This window comes from Bos indicus, chromosome 11 (assembly GCF_029378745.1).
Source record: "Bos indicus isolate NIAB-ARS_2022 breed Sahiwal x Tharparkar chromosome 11, NIAB-ARS_B.indTharparkar_mat_pri_1.0, whole genome shotgun sequence".
NCBI lineage: Eukaryota > Metazoa > Chordata > Mammalia > Artiodactyla > Bovidae > Bos > Bos indicus.
Window position 1 is genome coordinate 78040858 of NC_091770.1, and position 17200 is coordinate 78058057.

Below are 17200 nucleotides of genomic sequence, written 5' to 3' on the forward strand. Positions count from 1 at the left end.
TCCCCTTCAATCTAGAGCCAGTAAACACCCACAGCAGTCCCGCACATCTCTCTGTCTAGAGGTGGGCTGATGAGAACACACAGAGGAGGTGGAGCTGGGGGCATAGTAGATGTGATGCATGCAGTCATTGATCCCCAGCCCTGGAGGTCAAGCCCACAGCCCCCGGCACCCAGTGGTATCAGGGGGATGGCACACACACCTCCAGCCTCCTGGCCTCATCAGCCGCCTGCAGCCACAGGAACTGGGCAGCAGGGCCTGCAGCCCTGTCCCTCCAGGTGCAGGGCTGGCCCACAACTCCAGCCTCCCTACTCCCCAACCACAGTGGGAGCATCCCTAAACTTGACAACCCCAGACACGGCGTAAGTGCAGGTGACCTCAGCCCAACCTACTCCCATGGGAGGCCGAGCCTGTGACACAGCGGAAGGGCCCATCACCCCCATGTCCTAGGCAGTGATGGCAGCAAGGCACCAGCAACCATGGAGGCACAAGTGCTGACAACAGGGGCACCAGGCCACACCTCCAGCAGGGGCATTGGAGGCTGGAGAGTGCCAGTCTTCTAGTGTAACTAGAGGCAGTGCATGCAGTTCAGCCGCTCAGTCGTGTCCGACTCTCTGTGACCCCATGGACTGCAGCACGCCAGGCCTCCCTGTCCATCACCAACTCCCGGAGCTTACCCAAACTCATGTCCATTGAGTCGGTGATGCCATCCAACCATCTCATCCTCTGTCTTCCCCTTCTCCTCCTGCCTTCAATCTTTCCCAGCATCATGGTCTTTTCCAGTGAGTCGGTTCTTCACATCAGATGGCCAAAGGATTGGAGCTTCAGCTTCAGCATCAGTCCTTCCAATGAATATTCAGGACTGATTTCCTTTAGAATGGACTGATTGGATATCCTTGCAGTTCAAGGGACCCTCAAGAGTGTTCTCCAACAACACAGTTCAAAACCATCCGTTCTTCCGGCACTCTGGCTTCTTTATGGTTCAACTCTCACATCCATACATGACTACTGGAAAAACCATAGCTTTGACCAGATGGACCTTTGTCAGCAAAGTAATGTCTCTGCTTTTTAATATGCTGTCTATGTTTCTCATAGCTTTTCTTTCAAGGAGCAAGAGTCTTAATTTCATGGCCGCAGTCAACCATCTGCAATGCTTTGGGAGCCCAGAAAACCAAAAACTTGTGCTGTGGCGCCACCTGCTGGAAAAAAAGAAAAGCCTCTCACCTGTTGACTTGTTAGAAATCAAATTTTAAAAAATGAAAAAGCTTTATCTAAAGAAGAAAGGTGTTTCATGCTTCAAATTTCCCAGAAGAGGAAGAACTCATCAAGCACCATGAAGAATCACAGTAACACTGGCACAAAAGAAAATGATGATTCTCTAGAAACCAAATTTAAAGTCCCAGAACAATGCAGCCTAATAGAGAATTCAAAACAACTGTCATGAAGGAGCTCAACAAGCGACAAGAAAACTCAGGGATGAAGTTAATGAGCAGAAGATATACTTTCCCAAAGATATTGAAACTCTAAAAAGGAACCAAACAGAAATTCTGGATCTGAAGGACTCAGTAAGTAAGATGAAGAATACATACTTTAGAAAAGGATTAGAAGTAGAGAAGACCATTTTTAAAGATAAAAATCTAGAAATGATACAGTTAGAAAAGGAAAGGGATTTAAGATTCAAAATGACAGAGAGAAAATTCTGCAAGAACTATCCAAATCTTTTAGGAAGGGCAATCTTAGGATATTGGGTGTCCCAGAAGCAGGAGAGAGAGAGAGAGAGAGAGAGAAGTGAGCAGAGAGTTTACTTGAAGAAATGATAGTGGAGAACATCTCTCAAACCGGGGAAAGGAATTGCGTGTACAAGTCCATGAAGCCAAGAGAACACCCGATTGCCTCAGCGCAAAAAGGTGTTGCTAGTGGTAAAGAATCTGCCTGCCAGTGCAGGAGACACAAGAGATGTGGATTCAATCCCTGGGTCTGGAAGATCCCCTGGAGGAGGAAATGACACCCTACTCCAGTATTCTTGCCTGGAAAATGCCATGGGCAGAGAAGCCTGGAAGGCTATATAGTTCGTGGGGCTGCAAAGAGTCAGACACGACTGAGCAACTAACACTTCACATACGAGATTCTAAGAGACAAGTTATGGCACAGTTTTTCTGATTAAGAGACATTCAGCACATCCTGGAAAGTGTCTGAAGAGTGTGATTTTTTCATTGGCTTCTTAAACAGACTCTTGGTGAGAACCAAGATGCAACGTGATAGCAGGTAGGAACTGCTTTGTTCCACTGGGTGGGTTCAAATCTGATTTGACCCCAGTGGAGCTTAGTGCATCCATGTTTTTCAGAGATGGGAGCAAAGAAGAGATATCTGAGACCCAAGGCCCTGGGCAAGATGGAGAGGCAGCACTCGGGAGCCCGTGAGAGGCCCCAGCCGACATGCCGGGTCCTGGCTGGCCTTCCCAGCCATGGTGTGTGGGGACACCTCTGACACCTCCACGGTCACACCTGTGCCACTTTCTCCTGACCAGTGATACCTTTGCCCTGTGGGTAGCTGTGTGCAAGGGTGCCCATTCAGGGAGTTGCCTCTCAAACATTTTGAACCACCTGTGGGAGCCAAGCACGCATTGACACCCTATGAGATCTGGGGGTGTAACCCCAAACCTGAACTTTCTTTGAAGTTTCATGATTTAGCTTTAAAAAAGAATGAGCATTTTGCTTTCTGTTCCTCAAAAGGAGTGGCAACCCTTGCTTTGGAGCACTGATGAGTGTGGGCCCAGGGTGGGGTAGTACCCTAGGCTGTCCATACTACCAGCGTCCTAGAGACACACAGCTGGCTCCCAGAACCTGGATCCTGCTGGGCCTGGTGGCCTGGCCTGCATGGAGCAGTCAGGCCTGCAGAGGGCGCTCTGCCCGCCCCCACCTGGTGGAGTCAGGTTTTGGGAAGCACCAGGAGTTGGAGCCTGCGTCACTTTTGTGAAAGGATCCTCTTACCTTTCCTTGAAAGCCTTCCTTGAAAGCTTTTGTCAGCAAAGCTCCCGAGTCAAGCTCTGTGATGACAACTGCAGGCCACAGTCCCCTGTCTCAGATGATTCCCCACTGGGGCTCCTGAAGTCTCCAGTGCCCCAGTCGCCTGCCAGCATGTGGAACTCTCCCAGCCTGGGGGCTCTGATGCCCATGCTCAACAGCGTGTGCTCCAACAGAGCTGAGCGACCGGACTGCTGGGTGTCCCTTGTCTGAATGCATCCAGACGCCCCACAGCCCATCAGCCACGGCAGCGTTTCAGTGTGTGCTGGGCGCATAGCCCTGGTCTGGGAGCAGAAGTGGGAATATCTGTATTCATCCCTAATGCTCCGAAGGAGTTGAGGGGACATGCCCAACGTGTGGGGAGAGCACAGAAGAGTCCAGGACAAGAGAGGACACTGGGCTGTTGTGGGGTGTGGCATGGAGAGGATGACTTCTCTGAGTGCCTGCATTGGCTTACACAGACCACAGCGATGGCGCCGATCCCCAGTCCTACACCTGCTCCCTTAACTGGAAACCTGGAGCCTCGGGGACAGAGACCACGCTGGATGTCCCCATACGGAGACATCAAGAGCAAGAGCCTGATGAGTGGATGAGCCCTTAGCTGTAGCGGGAGTTCCGGGGAGAGGCCAAGAAGCGGTAGCAGCCACCCCCAAGCTCCGCAGAAAGCCAAATGACCCGGGGTGACTCTGACAGCCGAGGACCACCTTCTAACAACCAGGAGGAGCCCCAGCCTGCCTCCCTGAGGTTCCGGTGTGCAGAGGGGTCCTGGCTGGCCCCAGGACCAGAAACCAGCCTTGCAATATCTGTTCTCCACCATCTAAGCACTGTAAGGACCGGCTTTGTTGAAGGCTCTTGCTAGTTCACAGGAGAATGACCCAGAGAAAAGGTGACTTGTTGCCAGAAGAGGACCTAACAGCTGGACAGACCGTGAGGTCACCCTGCTAATGCACAGAAGCCCAGAATGGAGGTGTAGGTCACAGTCACCTGCAGGCCAAGTCCCTGTATCAAGTGCTTCTACCCAGACCGGTAACAGGGCCCTAAATCCACCACGATTGCATCCTTCCTTTGGGCCACTGGGACTTCGGGGCTTGTGCCCAGTGTTGATCAGGAGGCTTAGGGCGTGCGGCAGAGGGTCGGGTGGGAGGCACCTCCATCTGGTCCTGGAGGAGGGCCCACCGAGGAGCCCGGCCCTCGTGGGGACCTCTGTTGGGGTTGGGGGTCAGGGCGCAGCCCTCTCTGTTTTCCCTCTTGACTCAGGAAACCACCTGTTCCTCTCATTCCAGGTCTCCAAAAAGTACAGCGACATTGAGGAGTTTTACCAGAAACTTTGCAGTCGTTACCCGACGGCCAGCCTGCCCCCGCTCCCCAGGAAGGTCCTGTTTGTTGGCGAGGGTGACATCCGGGAGCGGAGGGCTCTGTTCGACGAGATTCTGCGCTGCATCTCCAAGGATGCTGAGCTGGCAGGCAGCCCCGAGCTGCTGGAATTCTTAGGTACCTGAGACCCTGTCCCAAATCCCTATGGGCCCCTGGCCCAAAACTAGGCCTCACTGCCCTGGCTTGGGGGGAGGGGGCCGGGGTGTGGTCCACAGCACCCTCTGCAGCCCAGAGACCTCGGCCAAGCTATTGAGGCATGTGGGCTTCATTCACTGCCATGCTTGGGCTGGGGTCGTGGGTGGTGGGTGGAAGGAGCCGGGGACCCAGCCCTGGAGGACGGACTGCTTGGGTCCTGGACGGGGCTCACCAGGGACCTTCTCCATAGTCTGATCCCTCCCTTTCCCCTCCTGGCCAGCCCCATGCAGAGCTCCCCTTCACACATACACACACACAAACACACACACACACTTGCACATGCACACACACACTTATGGAGAAGCAGGATCAGGTGGTCTGACTTTCCTAGCCTCTCTGTGCCTCGGTTTCCTTATCTCTAAAATGAAGATACAATTAGGATCTCTCACATGAGGTTTTTGCAATATTTAAATGAATTTATACCTATCAAATGGCAACCTACTCCAGTATTCTTGCTGTAAAATTCCATGAACAGAGGAGCTGGGTGGGCTACAGTCCACGGGGTCGCAAAGAGTTGGATGCGACTGAGCAACTGAGCGTACCTGTAAAAATGTTCTTTGTGTGATGCTTACCCCATGAAATGGAAGGTTCATGAGATTTTGCAAGGGACTTTACATTTGTCTTAATAAAATAACAAAGCATAACGTAATACAACATAGTCAATACCACTTAGTTCCACATGTCATATCAGTGTACACGTTACATCCTGTGTCGGGCACTCTGTGGCATGGTGATGGGTTCTTTACCCACAGGGTGATATATCTTAGAAGTTCACTGCTTTCAAAAATACACTGTTCAGTAACTGGATAGAGTTAAACAAGCATTCTAAACCCATGCTTCTCAAACCATCGGTGGGGAAGGGCTAACTATTTTTATTCCCGATCTGTCGCAGACAAGCATCCCAAGGTGCTATGGAAGTTTCTGGATCTTGCTCCCCCTTTCTGTAGTTGCCTCATTGTGGACACCCGCCAGTGGACCACACTTTGAGAAGCGCTTACGTAAGCCAGTTTGTGGTGACGCCGTCCCAGTTTGTCCTGGAATCTTCCACCTGCTCACTGTGCCTCATGGAGTTCATAGTCTAGACCCTCGGAGCAGGTCTCATCAGTGGTTGGCTAGGCAGAGCTCCCCAATGTGCCCCACCACATGCACGTCATTTCCAGAGCTGTTCTGTGAGGACCCCAGACACTGTCTGGTCTCCCATCAGCCCGTGGACTGTAGTCTGTAGTCCCGACAGACACCGGGCTGCAGAGGTTGAGGAACTGCCGTCTCTCTTCTGAGGCTCCGGCTTGTAACTGCTGCACCCCACGCTTTGCTGACCTCCCTCTCTACACTCACCCACACAGACCTGCCATTCTAGTCCCAGGACGTGGCAGGAGGCCTCCAGCTCCGGGTGCTGGTGCAGGAGCTTGCGTGCCGGGAGGTGCCAGGCACCATCTCCGTCTCCCTCCACAGGCACCAGGTCCCCCGGGGCCACGGATCTCAGCGGCAGGGATGTCTCGGTCCTGGACACAGACAGCCAAGCAGGGGACGAGGATGCTTTGGACTTCTTCCAGCAGCAGGACCGAGTGGAAGATGAGGGTCTCCCCATGCTGGGCCACCAGGACGGGGATGCAGGGAAATCCTCAGAGGAGGAGGAGGAGGAGGCCCTGGACCCTCTGGGCATCATGCGGTACGTCTCCCCTTCTGGGTGGGGTGCCCCCCATCTGGCTTGCTCCAGGCTCCTCCCTCTCTCCTGGGAGTCAGAGAAAACCCGTCTCCCTAGAATATCACCCTGAGGGGGCCCGGTAGTCAGGGGGACCAGCTCTCTGTTCATCCTCAACATCTCCTGGGTCTTCGGGGCTGGGCCAGGTATTGCCTGCCCCTCCCTGGTCACAGGATGGCCCCCCAGCATTCTGCACTGAGGTCTGGCAGGCTGCCACCCCAACCCTGACACTTCAGCAGCCCAGGCATCCTGAACCCGGCCCAGGAGGCCTGGGTTCTCTGTCCAGTTCATCATGGAGCCTGTGACTTGCTTCGCATGGCCGGGGTCCCGCTGCCCTGAAGGTGGGGCTGTTTACCTTGGCCCTGCCTCCAGGTAAGGCTGGAGGGGACTGATGACCCCTAAGGTGATAACAGTGATGGAAGGAGGTAGAGTAAGCCCTGTGTAGACTGTGGTTCCCTCTGTGGAAGAAGAGACAGCTAGCTGTGGTCTTGAAGGCCCCTTGGTGTCCTGATTCTGGCACCCTCCTGTTCCATCTCCTTTCCTGGCCCTCTGACTGCCTTCAGCTAATCAGTGAGCGGCCCGTGAGTCCCCATGGTGAGCCCCCTGAGCTGGGGGAGGGGCTGCAGGCTAGATGAGACCAGAGAGCAAGACATCAGCTTCCCAGGCCCCTCCAGCGGACACCGGCTGAAGCAGTGGGCAGAACCTCCCAACCAGAAGGAGATGGGGAGCCAGACAGACTCAGCACCATCACCACCCCCGCCCCCCGAGGACCCTCACTTCTTGGCCCAAAGGAGCAAGAAGCAAGCTGGGAACTGTTGGTTTTGAGCACCTACTATGCCCCAGGTGATGTACCGTGGCCTTTGTCTCCCGGATCTCATTGACAGCCCGCCCCGCAAACAGGCGTTGTCACGTCACTTGACATGTTAAAGAGACTGACGTCTTCAGGAGCCAGATGCCTTGCCCGCGGTCAGAGGGCGGGGGAACAATGGTGCTGGGATACAAATGGAGCTCGGAATCCTGTCCGGGACCTCGGAGCCAACTGCCTGGGCTGGAGGCCTGGCAGTTTATCCCTCTCCAGTTTTCTGCAGTGGAAGCACAGGGTAGTGATGGCAACTGGTCTCTCGGGGCTCTCATGTAGGGTAAGTGGCTTAGATGTCACGGCCACGTCTTTCTGCCTCTCCACCTCCGCAGAGCTGGACTGAAGACCCAGGGTGACATTGTCTCTGCCCATCTGGCCAGTCCTGTTCCAGAAAGAAATTAGAGCCGAAGAGAGATGAGGCAGAGGCAAGTTCAACTTGAACAGCATGAAAAGTGCAGTCCAGAGAGCTCTGCCCACTGCCCGCAGGGCTTCCTCTCCTGTGTGATGGTGAGGGTGGGTACATGGGGACATGTGGTCACAGGGTCACCATGAGGCTGCCCTTGAGGGGCCAAGGAGCCAGGCTTGAGAAAGATCCAGGTGCTCAGGGAGATGGGAGACAAGAGCCGGAGGCCCTGCAGCCCTTGGTGCCCAGGAGTCAGGCTCCTCCCAGCCCCCCATGCTGGCCTTGACCTGGGAGGAGGTCAGTGTCCCTGTGGGAGCGACAGTGAGATCATGTTGGGAAAAGTTCATTATCAGCCTTGCGCAGCCCAAGGGCCATATTGGGCTGTATTTGTTTGAACTCATCCTGTCTGTTGTTCTGAGTAACTGCGTATTACTCGCCGTCAGACTGAGGTCGGCTTGCGTGATTTGTGCCAGCCTTTGGCTGAAAGACGTGCTTAGCAAAGCTGCTCCTTTTTTGGGTAGGAAAATGCTCTTTGGGGTTGGCAAGGGCTGCCTTTAATTTCCTGCTTTTACTTCAGTAGCAGATTGTCGGGCAAGGTACTGACTGTCCAGGGACCCCCACTTCGACCCCCAGCGCCATCCCCAGCTCTGCACTCAGGGGCCTCCTTCCTGAATCCGAGGAGAGCTGAGCACCTGAAAGAAATCCTGGAGGCTTTTGACCTTCTGTCAGTCTTTGCTTAACCAATGTGACAATAGTCAGTGCTATTGCCTCCATTGGGAATAATAACAACTAACATTTTTTTGGAGAATGTATTAAATACCAGGAATTGATTAGCCTTTACATGGATAGATATTTTCTATTCTTTTTTTAAAAGGTCGTGACTCACCACATTGCTTTCTGGATCTGTTGTGGATCTGGCTTGGGAAATGGTGCCCTAGGAAGCTGGCCCTGGCATCAGGCCCATTCTGTGTATGAAGAAGCTGATGTTTGGGGTCTGGTGATTCATTCACATTCATCCAGCCCCGAATGGCAGAGTTAGGACTTGATGCCACCTCCCTGCCTTGGCTCTTGATCCAGTCTTCCAGCAGGGCCCTAGGATTATCCCCCTCTTTCACAGATGGGAACATAGAGGACAGAGCTGAGAGGGCGCTTGGCCAGAGCCCTGCCTTGAAGTCAGGTTTCCTCTCGGCCTCTCCTGGGACCCCCAGGTGGGCCTGTTAACCCTCTTGGTGCAGTGCGGCCCACCCCACCCTGCGGTGAGGAACACTGGTCTTTGCAGGAGTGATATGCTCTGCGTGCTCATTTCTCCATCCTGTGCTCTCAGTTCCTATGTGGATGCAGCATCTCTGCTTTCCCAGCCACCCCAACCCTGAGCGCCCATCTGGGCCAGGCTCTGGCGCTCCGTTTCCAGGCCACAGGTGTCGGCCCTTCCTGCCATGGCCACTGTGGGGCGCTGTTGCTCCACTGCAGGGCTACTGGGAGGGTGCGAGCCATGGCACAAAGCCTGGTTTTCCTTTGTCTGTTAAACCTGGTTTTGATTAGGGAAAGAGGCGTTACTACACCATTAGAAAGTGCCTTAAGACAGAAAAAAAACCCTCACCACCCAGCCACTCTCCTGTTTGCAGATTTTTTTTTTTTGCATCCCTGTCCCAGGCTGATCCACATAACTGCAAACATAGCACACATGCTTTTTATACTCTGCTTTTTCACTTAATGTCCTCACCATCGCTTTCCATGTGGAACACAGTTTTCATATTTAACTTTCTGTTTTAGAGATTTCACAGTTCTAAGAAAGGTGAAGTTCTCCCATAATAGTTCTGCCTTCGGCTAGAAATACTCTGCTAGGATAACTGTAACTCAAATAATATACAATTAGCGTAGAAAAATTAAAAGCACATTTAAAAGCCCCTTTATCATGAAGGTATATGCTTCTGGTTCAGTTCAGTTCAGTTCAGTCACTCAGTCGTGTCTGACTCTCTGCGACCCCATGAACCGCAGCACACCAGGCCTCCCTGTCCACCAACTCCCAGAGTTTACCCAAACTCAGGTCCATCGAGTTGGTGATGCCATCCAGCCATCTCATCCTCTGTCGTCCCCTTCTCCTCCGGTGCTCAATCTTTCCCAGTATCGGTCTTTTCAAATGAAATAGCTCTCCGTATCAGGTGGCCAAAGTATTGGAGTTTCAGCTTCAGTATCAGTCCCACCAATGAACACCCAGGACTAATCTCCTTTAGGATGGACTGATTGGATCTCCTTATAGTCCAAGGGACTCTCAAGAGTCTTCTCCAACACCACAGTTCAAAAGCATCAATTCTTCTGTGCTCAGCTTTCTTCACAGTCCAACTCTCACATCCATACATGACTACTGGAAAAACCATAGCCTTGACTAGACGGACATTTGTTGGCAAAGTAATGTCTCTGTTTTCTAATATGCTGTCTAAGTTGGTCATAACTTTTCTTCCATGGAGCAAGCGTCTTTTAATTTCATGGCTACAATCACCATCCGCAGTGATTTTGGAGCCTAGAAAAATAGTCAGCCACTGTTTCCACTGTTTCCCCATCTATTTGTCATGCAGTGATGGAACCGGATGCCATAATCTTAGTTTTCTGAATGTTGAGCTTTAAGCCAACTTTTTCACTCTCCTCTTTCACTTTCTTAAAGAGGCTCTTTAGTTCTTCTTCACTTTCTGCCATAAGGGTGGTGTCATCTGCATATCTGTGGTTACTAATATCTCCCGGCAATCCTAATTCCAGCTTGTGCTTCCTCCAGCCCAGTGTTTCTCATGATGTACTCTGCATATAAGTTAAATAAGCAGGGTGACAATATACAGCCTTGATGTACTCCTTTTCCTATTTTGAACCAGTCTGTTGTTCCATGTCCAGTTCTAACTGTTGCTTCCTGACCTGTATACAGGTTTCTCAAGAGGCAGGTCAGGTGGTCTGGTATTCCCATCTCTTTCAGAATTTTCCACAGTTGATTGTGATCCACACAGTCAAAGGCTTTGGCATAGTCAATAAAGCAGAAATAGATGTTTTTCTGGAATTCTTTTGCTTTTTCAATGATCCAGCGGATGTTGGCAACTTGATCTCTGGTTCCTCTGCCTTTTCTAAACCCAGCTTGAACATCAGGAAGTTCACAGTTCACATATTGCTGAAGCCTGGCTTGGAGAATTTTGAGCATTACTTTACTAGCGTGTGAGATGAGTGCAATTGTGCAGTAGTTTGAGCATTCTTTGGCATTGCCTTTCTTAGGGATTGGAATGAAAACTGACCTTTTCCAGTCCTGTGGCCACTGCTGAGTTTTCCAAATGTGCTGGCATGTTGAGTGCAGCACTTTCACAGCATCATCTTTTAGGATTTGAAATAGCTCAACTGGAATTCCATCACCTCCACTAGCTTTGTTCGTAGCGATGTTTTCTAAGGCCCACCTGACTTCACATTCCAGGATATCCGGCTCTAGGTGAGTGTGAGTGATCACACCTTCGTGATTATCTGGGTTGTGAAGATCTTTTTTGTATAGTTCTTCTGTGTATTCTTGGCACTTCTTCTTAATATCTTCTGCTTCTGTTAGGTCCGTACCATTTCCGTCCTTTATTGAGCCCATCCTTGCATGAAATGTTCCCTTGGTATCTCTTATTTTCTTGATGAGATCTCTAGTCTTTCCCATTCTGTTGTTTTCCTCTATTTCTTTGCATTGATCACTGAGGAAGGCTTTCCTATCTCTCCTTGCTATTCTTTGGAACTCTCCATTCAAATGGGTATATCTTTCCTTTTCTCCTTTGCTTTCCACTTCTCTTCTTTTCACAGCTATTTGTAAGGCCTCCTCGGACAGCCATTTTGCCTTTTTGCATTTCTTTTTCTTGGGGATGGTCTTGCTCCCTGCCTCCTGTACAATGTCATGAACCTCGTGTTGTATTAACAAAATGCGATTGTGTTAATATGCACCATTCCATAATTTGCTTTCTTTTTCAGCTAGGTCTTTCCGTATCACTAAATAGGCTTCTACCTTCCTAGCTTGATGCTAGTGCATCAGACTGATACGCTGTAAATGGCACTGGGGACATTGTGGTGTTTTCTGTAGGTTTTTGCAGTTACAGGCAGTGATGAACTTGTTTGTGTGTGGAGTGTTTATTCTGTTGAGCTTTTCCCCCAGCTGCCTGCCCCAGAGCAAGGTCCCAAAAGCTTCTGTGGGGGGGTCTTGGTTGTGCCTCTCCAGTGAAGGGGTCTTTAGGGACTTAATTTCCCCTGTGTTGGGATGTCCTCTCTGCTTTTGCAAAGCCTACCACCTGCAAGACCCGCTGCCTCCTCCTCTTCCCCCAGTGCTCAGGGAGCCCCCATCCATGCTCCAGGTCCCTGAGGACCCTCAGCTTCCCGAAGGACAGGCTGGTTCCTGCATGAACACGCTGTCCTGTGAGACTGGGCTTCCCGCTGTCCAGACTTGTCCACTCAGAAGATGGGGAGCAAGCACCCAGGCCCTGGGCCATGGCCTCGAGTGATGAGGCTGGACATTTCTTTGGGATGTGAATTGTGTGTTTTGTCCTAATTATTTATCCAAATGTTGTTTTATCTTTCGTAAAATGACCATATGCGTTTTAGCATAAAAATGTCTTGCTTCCTATATTTGGATGAAGTTTCTGCTCTGGGATGATTGTGTGGTTTTGAAAGCTTCTGGCACATTGCCAGGTACCTCCAGATCTATTAACCAAGGTTTATTCATCCAACTACCCTCCCCCACCCCAACTTTATTAGGGGCTTCCCTGGTGGCTCAGATGGTAAAGAATCTGCCTGCAGTGCAGGAGACCTGGGTTCAATCCCTGGATCAGGAAGATCCCCTCAAAAAGAGAAATGGCAACCCATTCTAGTATTCTTGCCTGGAGATTTCCGTGGACAGAGGAGCCTGATGGGCTACAGTCCAAAGGGTTGCAAGAGTCAGACATGACTGAATGACCAACAACACCAGCTTTATTGAGATGAAGTTGCCCTATGGCATTGTGTAAGGTTAAGGGATACAATGTTGATACACCTACAATGTAAAATGATCACCATGCTAAGGTCAGCTGACACCTATCGCCTCACCTAACTATTAATACTATTTCCAAGATTTAGAAGTGAGACAGCCCCTAAAGACAGGAGCATGGCCACTTCTCCTTGGAGGCCTCTTTCTAAATAGTGCATTTGTCACCCTTGGGCTTAGGGCCCTGTAGTATTACAGCCCTGCCTAGGGTAGCAGAGCCCAGCTGGGAATTCTCCACCACCCTGGAGCTGGTTAGAAATGCAGATTCACAGGCCCCCCTGGAACCTAGGTGGAGCCCCAGAACCTATGTTTTCACAAGCTCCTGACGTGCTCTGCAGGCAAAATCATGTCTGAGGGGCCCCCAGAACCGAGCCTAACAAAAGTCTTGGAGAAGCAGGAGGGCACGCAGCAGAGAGCAGCCCCACCAGCCGCCAGGCTCTGCCGCCTTCAGAGGCTTCCAGGAGGCAGGCTCAGGGAGGCCTTCCTGTTACTCTGAGCCCCCGGTTTCCCTCTCTGGTCACCTGCTAGAGGTCCGTTCTTCCTGATCGCTGCTGGGGCTGTGGCCCAGGGCTGGTGGCGTCACACTATACCTCCACAGACAGCACTTACCCTTGATCTGTCCTGGGACCAAACAGTGAGGGTGCAGGCAGCACGGTGGGCACCCTCGGCTCACCCTAGAGCCAGCACGGTGATTGCAGCAACAGCTGCCGTTGGGGTGACCACAGCACCCCCCACCCCCGCCCAGGCGTGCTGCACCAGCTGTGTTTCTCCATCCGCAGCAGTGCAGAGTCTGGCCTGAATGAATGCTGTCAGGGACAACACAGGAAACGGCGCCTTCCACTGCTTTCATTGAGTAGCAGACGCTTTGGTGCAAGAGAAATTGCGTACAGAACCCTGATGGATAAAAAAACACAGGGAGTAGCATTGGCCCGGGTTGGGACAGGAGTTGCGGGCTCTGGATCTCTGTCCCCTCAGCCTCGGCCCACCTCTCTGGTGGCCATGGGCAGTTTTGCAGGAGGCCAGGGCCCCTGAGTGTGGTTTGAAAGCCACTTCAGAAGCTGGAAAACCTAGAGTGTATGGTCAGTCTAGAGCAGGGTTGGAGGCTGACCGTTCTAGGTTCAAGTTCCAGCTCTGTCAGTGAGCAGCCTGTGGACACTGGGCGGGTTGCTGGACTTTCCAGAGCCTCCAGTTTCTCTCTTTGTAAATTAGAGGTGAAGCCCAGGCCTAGTGGCTATAAAGATAAAATGGGATGAAATACAGGAAATTTCCTTTGTAGGATATTATCACTACTTCAAGTTTGCTTTGCTCTGAAGAAGCCAGAAGCCTTTGGGTATTTAAACAATTAAAATGAAAAAGGGAGCTTTTCCACTTCCTGTTGTTATGTAAATATCAGCCCTGGGAGTTGTGCTCACAAAGGCCTTCACCTCCTTATCTTTGTTGAGTCGCCAAGTCCTGTCCCACTCTTTGTGACCCCATGGACTGCAGCACGCCAGGCCTCCCTGTCCTTCACCATCTCCCAGAGTTTTCCCAAGTTGATATCCATTGAATCAGTGATGCCACCCAACCATCTCATCCTCTGTCCCCCTCTTCTTCTGCCTTCAATCTTTCCCAGCACCAGGGTCTTCTTTTCCAGTGAGTTGGCTCTTCACATCAGGTGGCCACAGTACTGGAGCTTCAGCTTCAGCATCAGTCCTTCCAGTGTATATACAGGATTGATTTCCAGCATCTTTGTGGTTGCAATAGAGGAACCTTCCCAAAATTACGCAATCTGGGGCACCATCCAGGCAGGAGCCTCGGCCTCCTGCCTACTGGCCTGGACTTACCCTGTCACCGCCTACTGAGCCCCCACCTGTGCTGGGTGCCGACTTCACCCGGTCCATTTCTTCTCCATGGTGGATGATGTGGGGGTGGCTATTCTCCACTGCAGGGACTGCCAGCATCCACTAGTCATACCAGCATCTGGAGTGTTGTGGGGGGTGTTTGAATAAACAAAGACCACCCATATGAGAATCAGCAAAGGCCATTTATTCATGGTGGGCCGTAGCAAGGGAGGAGTTCAGCCGCCCTTTTACAGAGACTTATAGACAGGCGGGGAGTGGGAGAGACGACTGGGCAAACGGGAAGACTCGAGTCTGCCCTACTGGAGGCTGTGGACATGGGGAAACCAGAGGCCTAACCGGAAGTTGGGTGTCCTGTGCGATTGGTCAGGTGAGCATATTTGGCTTTGTTGTGGGCCTAGAAAGCGAGAAGCAGGGTAAAGACTAGGAAAAGAAAGAAGGAAAGTGAAGTCTCTCAGTCGTGTCCCACTCTTTGTGACCCCCATGGTCTGTAGCCTACCAGGCTCCTCAGTCCATGGAATTTTCCAGGCAAGAGTACTGGAGTGGGTTGCCATTTCCTTCTCCAGGGGACCTTCCTGATCCAGGGATCGAACCCATGTCTCCTGCATCGCAGGGAGACGCTTTATCGTCTGAGCCACCAGGGAAGCCCTAGAAAAGACTAGAGAAGACGGCAGCTATTAATCACTCGACCACTGGGGTCACTCGCTGTGGAGGTTGGAGTGAGGCTTCCTGGGCCAGTTGCTGCAGGTTGGGGGCTGAGTTCTGTTTTGTATCTGGATTCAGTCTCTTAGGGCCATTGTGGGGGTGACCAGCGAGGGGTGCTGTGCTTTCAAGCAACAGGGTGGCAGAGCCAGGGCGCCCTGGTTTCTTGGTGGTGCTGCTGCTGGGCCAGGTGAGGGGCAGCGTTTGACCCCTGTGCAGAGAGAGAGAAATGGCATCCCCCACGAGTGAGAAGAGAGAGAGGTCTCTGGGGTCCTGGAGAGGCAGGCTGGGGCTGCTGAGAGGGTGACTCTGGGAGAACAGCAAATGATGGGTGTCCAGGGTAGCCACGTGGTCTGGCCAGCTTACTTCTTCAGGCCCAGGGTGAAGTCTGCTGGGTTGAAACACAGTGTGAGCTAGACGTCCTCCTGTGATCATTGGCCTCCGGGGTCTATGCAAGATGGCAAGTGGACCTCGGATGCAAGATGGCAAGATGCAAGATGGCATCCGGGGTCCACTTTGCAGTTTCTGGAGCATTCCTTATTCCCTCCAGACAGATAAGGAAACATTCAGAGAGTGAAATGACCAACGCAGGGTCACACACAGGTTCTGAATCCCTTCCCAGGGGTCCTCTCTCAGGAACGATCAGAGTCCCCCTCCACCTCTCCTGGCCCTGACTTCCCCTCAGACCCTCCCCCTCCTCCCTCCATGTACCTGCCATCCAGCTGTTGGGCACTTGGAAGTGCCAAGCCCTTCCCACCTCAGTGTTTTCACAGGGCTCTTGCCCATCCCTCTGTCCACTGTGTCCCTGAACCCCCCTGTCCCAGCGAGGCCCACGTGGGTTCACAGCATCAATGCCTTTGCTCCAGGATTTTCACAACTCTTCTGATCCAATCGCCGTGGAAGCCCGTTGCCCAGTGCTGCTGAGGATAACATTGTCCTGGAATGAACTTCACAGGTTCATTTATCGGCACGCTGAGAATTTTCTCTAATTGAAAAAAACCCAAAAACTAAATTTAAGATGAAAAGTGCCTTATTTTGAAGCAGGAAAGTTACATGCTTGGAAAAGAGGTTGATTTCTGTGTGTGGTTTAGCATCACCCTGACTTTGAAAGTTAACAGTCATGTTGTGTGTGAGACTTTGCTTAGAAGTACCCGCCGTCTTCCGTGTAGTCTAAGAGGTGCCTCTGTCGCTCGATACCCACGGGTCCTGGGGCTCTTGGTTCCCCCCAGGGGTCTACCACGGGGGCAGGTGCACCCGGGAACAGTGACACATGCCCCCTGGGCGGCCAGAGGGGAGGACGCAGTGGTGTCAATCACTGTCACAGGGTCGCCTGAGCCCCGTGGAGCAGGGCTGCTCCTCGGCCCGTCAGAGCTGTCAACCGCGGCACCTGCCGCCTCTCATTCAACCTCAGGATGCAGCCTGGCCGGGACATCTGTCTTCGATCAGGCACACACGGCAGGAAAGCTGACATCTGTCCATGTGCACACATGTGTCCTGCAGGAGCACACTTCCACGTGCCTGTACCCATCCAGGGACTGCCCCCAACCACCACCACCACCTCCCACAACCCTCCCAGGGTCAGGAGCTGCAATTCTGTCCACTGCGGACCCCTCTGTTTGATGCTCAGTTGCCCCATCCCTGATAACAGATCTGATCTACCCGCCTTCTTTAGAGGAGAGAGAGGGCGGTGGGGGAAACCCTTTATGGCCAGTGACTGGCTCAGCATAGCTGGGTAGTATGTCCTGTGGACATAAGGGTGGACACAGGTGGAGCTGAGAGGGGAATGGAGGGCATGCCAGGAGCGTGGCCCATGTGTGCAGCCTCAGTCTATGCTCACACGGCCTGTGAGCGAGGGGCAGAAACAGGCTTGGAGTCAGAGTGACACCTTATGTGAAACGCCCATCCTATCATTGAATCGGAATTGAGCACCATCCTCACTTGTCCCTTCTACCCTCGGGTCACTTCGGCTGTCCGCGTTTACTGGGAGTTTGCCTGCTGACATTCTCCCTGCTTTTGTCTGCCCCATTTGGGGCCTGATCATTTCTCCCTAGACCAGGAGCAGAGCTTCCATGGGGACCCGATCGTGCCTGAGT

General features: G+C 52.2%; 1 protein-coding gene across 2 annotated transcripts in view; it reads left to right on the forward strand.

Annotated features, from left to right (window-relative positions):
• The window catches only part of HS1BP3 (HCLS1 binding protein 3), a 46804-nt gene that overhangs the window by 19071 nt on the left and 10533 nt on the right, over nucleotides 1–17200 (forward strand). For both annotated transcript variants that reach the window (XM_070799095.1, XM_070799094.1), the window contains exons 3-4: nucleotides 4304–4511; nucleotides 6042–6258. In XM_070799095.1, the coding sequence (XP_070655196.1) occupies nucleotides 4304–4511; nucleotides 6042–6258 (425 nt within the window). The remainder of the gene's footprint in view (nucleotides 1–4303; nucleotides 4512–6041; nucleotides 6259–17200) is intronic.